Below are 3395 nucleotides of genomic sequence, written 5' to 3' on the forward strand. Positions count from 1 at the left end.
GCCCACCTCTCCAGCCTGCTGAGGTCCTGCTGGATGGCAGCATGGCCTTCCGGTGTGTCAGCCACTCCTCCCAGTTTTGTGTCATCAGCAAACTTGCTGACGGCGCGCTCCATTCCCTCATCCGAGTCACTGATGACTATATTAAACAACACTGGTCCCAGTACCGACCCTTGAGGGACTCCACGAGATACAGGACTCCCACTCGACTCCATCCCATTGACCACAACTCTCTGGCTTCTTCCCTTCCGCACAGTACGTGAAGCCTGCACGCGGTGCACGTGTGCATGCAGAGCGCGTACCAACAGGGTGTTCACGGTGCGTGTTCGCAGGAGGTGTGCGCGAGCTGTGCGTGTGCGTGTGCCACGTGCACACGCGCCGTGTGTGTGCGCGCATCGGAGGTGCGTGCGAGCTGCGCGTGCAGCCTGCGCACGGGGTGCGCGCGGACGCAGGGCGCGTGCGTACCGCACGCGCGCACGTGCTCGCCGCTGTGAGCCACGAACGAACGCGCGTGCGCGCGGCGCTTGCGGCCGGCGCGCGTCCCCGCCCGCGCGGCTCTGCGCACGCGCAGCGGGGCCGCGCGCGACCCGCGACGTGGCGATGCGGCGGGCGGCGGCGCTGCTGGCGCTGCTGGCGGTGGCGGCGGGGGGCGGCCCGCGGCCCCTCCGGCCTCCGGGGGCCGAGCTGCGGGGCCTGGCCCGGGGCAAGGTGGAGGTGGGTGCGCGTGGGGCGCGGCGGGGCCGGGCCGGGCCGGCGGCGGTGGCGGCGACGGGCTGAGCTGTGCTCTCTCTCTCTCTCTCTCTCTCTCTCCCCGCAGACCTGCGGCGGGTGACGGCTGAACCGCCTGCGGGAGGTAGGTGGCGCCGGGCGGGCGGCGCGGCCCGCGGCAGGCCCGGGCCCGCTCTGAGCCGGGCCCGCTCTGCCCCCAGGTGAAGGCCTTCGTCACCCAGGACATCCCCCTCTAGTACCCGCCCGGGGCTGCCGGGCGCTGCGGGGCACGGGGCTGGCCGGGGGGCTGTGTCGGGCCGGGGGCGGGACGGCATGGGGACGGACTGGGGGGGGATGGGGTGCGCTGGGGTGGGACAGGATGGAAGTGGGGTGGGGACGGGATGGAGATGGGATGGGGTTGGGGTGGGGACGGGATGGGGTACGCTGGGGTGGGACAGGATGGAAAGGGGATGGGGACGGGGTGGGGACGGGATGGGACAGGATGGAAATGGGATGGGGTGGGGACGGGATGGGGTACGCTGGGTGGGACAGGATGGAAAGGGGATGGGGATGGGGTGGGGATGGGATGGGGACGGGATGGGGATGGGATGGGATGGGGACAGGGCGGGACAGGACGGGAGGGGATGGGGATGAGATGGGGACGGGATGGGATGGGGAAGGGATGGGATGGGACAGGACAGGATGTGGACGGGGTGTGGACAAGATGTGACAGGGCAGGGGACAGAATGGGATGGGACAGGACGGGATGTGGGGCTGCAGCAGGACAGGATACGGGTCAAAACAGGACATGGGATGGGATGGGAATAGGACAGAGCACGGGATGGGGCGATGGGACAGGACAGGGGGGCCGCATAGTCCTGCTTGGTGCTGCCCACTCCTTAACACGCTTGCTAGCCATAACCTGGAGATGAAGCACCTGCCTGGCGCCGACCCCGAGCTTGTACTGCTCAGCTACAGATACGAGGAGCTGGAGGTGAGTGGGTCATGAGACACTCATCACTGCTGCGGAGTCTGGGGTGGACGGTGCTCTACTCATGCTGGTGCAGGTAGAGCCAACAGCAGCACCCTGTGGTACCGGCTGCTCAGTGGGGTGCTGTGGGAGAGTGGTGGCAGGGGCCTGCAACCACCAGAGCCCATGCCTCCCAGTGCAGGGCACCTGGGATGGGTCTGAAGAGGCTGCAATCCCTGTCTCTGTGCAGAGAATCCCCCTGAGTGACATGACCCGGGAGGAGATCAACCAGCTGGTGCAGGAGCTGGGCTTCTACCGCAAGGAGACGCCTGATGCCCCTGTTCCCGAGGAGTTCCAGTTTGCCCCTGCTAAGCCTCTGCCCACCCTGCAGCTCCCCAAAGCTCCTGCAACTGACAGCAAGACCCCATCTGAACATGACAACAAAGAACATCCAGACCTCTAGTGAGCGGTGCAAAGGGTGGGTAGAAGGGGTGGAAGGTCCTGCAGCCTTAGTGGGTGAGGATGAGGATGTTAGAACAGCTGCCTCTTCATATGCAGCTGGGAACAGATCCATGGGGTGACAAGGGTTTGACCGCGATGCAGAGAAATCTTTCCAGCTCCCCCCACTGTTGCTCAGTGTTCCATAGCCTCTTCCCCGAGGATGCCCTGAGCAGCTCTAGACTTCAGCAGAGGCTGCCTGTGCACTTAGGACATCCAAGTGAGCCGTATCTGCCCGTTACTGCCTTCCCCCACCCCAGCCATTGTGACATGGCCAATCTGAAGGAGCAGTAATCTCATTGTTCCTTTACCGTGCCCCAAGGTTTAGTCAACTCCTGGTGCTGGACAGCGATATCCTACCTGCACAGGACAGGATGAAACCCTCAGCAGAAAGCCCCAGGTGCTGAGAGTAGATGTGCTGAGTCCTGGAGGTGGGAAAGCTGCCTCCTAGGAGGGTATGGCTTTACACCACCAGCAGGGTTGCCTCATATTGAGCACACAGTAAAACTTTTGCTTACGATCCGCTGCATATTGTCATCTTTCCAGGGTGGGCTCAGTGGGGCATGCATCAATGCCTGGAGGAGCTGGGTGCCACAGAGCAGCTGGCAGAGGTGGAGGGGGCCACAGGGTCACCCTGGGTGCCCGGTCACCACCGGCAGGCTGACATACCAACCCCCAGACCAGCTCTGCGGTTCCTGTGCTGCTGCGGGCAGACAGATCAGTCAATGCAGCTTCGGGCACAGCTGCTCACATGGGGGTCAGGCAGATGGTGTGTAAGCCCAGGTCTGGGTCCTGTGGTGTAGATCTGAAGCCCACCAGCTGTGTCGGCCCTGCTGAGATACCTGGATTTGACAGAGCAGGGAGCAGCTGTGCTGCCTGCAGACCTGGCTCTGTTTCGTTCTGTTGGGAGCATGGGCACTTCTCTGTGCCAGACCTGGCTGTGGGGGGCAGTAAGCCCTCAGCTGGGGTGGGACATGAATGGTTCCTCTCAGCTCTGGGTATTGTCCCTGTGCAGGAGCTGTGCTTGCCACGTGTCACCTCGGGGACAGGTGAGCAGGCCTGCATACAGATGCAGGCAGAGGGGTCTCCATGCAGGTGGGGCTGCAAATGCCCCCGGGCAGAGGGAGGCAGCCTTGCACGCTGCAGGCAGGTTGCTCCGGGGGCTCCATGCAGCCGTGTGGCTTGGAGGGGGTGGGGAGAAAGACTGGATGCAGAGGCATTG

The 3395-nt window shown here is 64.3% G+C and overlaps 1 protein-coding gene across 2 annotated transcripts; it reads left to right on the forward strand.

The window, feature by feature from the left end:
* The first annotated feature begins 554 nt into the window (after positions 1-554).
* On the forward strand, positions 555-2693 carry SELENOM (selenoprotein M). Of its 2 annotated transcripts, XM_083803671.1 has the most exons (6): positions 555-711; positions 815-850; positions 927-961; positions 1621-1699; positions 1926-2153; positions 2234-2693. In XM_083803671.1, exons 1-5 carry the CDS (start codon positions 598-600, stop codon positions 2136-2138), a joined length of 477 nt encoding a protein of 158 aa, XP_083659797.1. In that variant the 5' UTR covers positions 555-597; the 3' UTR covers positions 2139-2153; positions 2234-2693. The 2 variants fall into 2 exon arrangements, with proteins under 2 accessions (XP_083659797.1, XP_083659796.1); XM_083803670.1 differs by having other exon boundaries at positions 556-711; positions 1926-2693.
* Positions 2694-3395: the final 702 nt, after the last annotated feature.

Source organism: Anser anser (genome assembly GCF_964211835.1).
Source record: "Anser anser genome assembly, chromosome: 18".
Lineage (NCBI taxonomy): Eukaryota > Metazoa > Chordata > Aves > Anseriformes > Anatidae > Anser > Anser anser.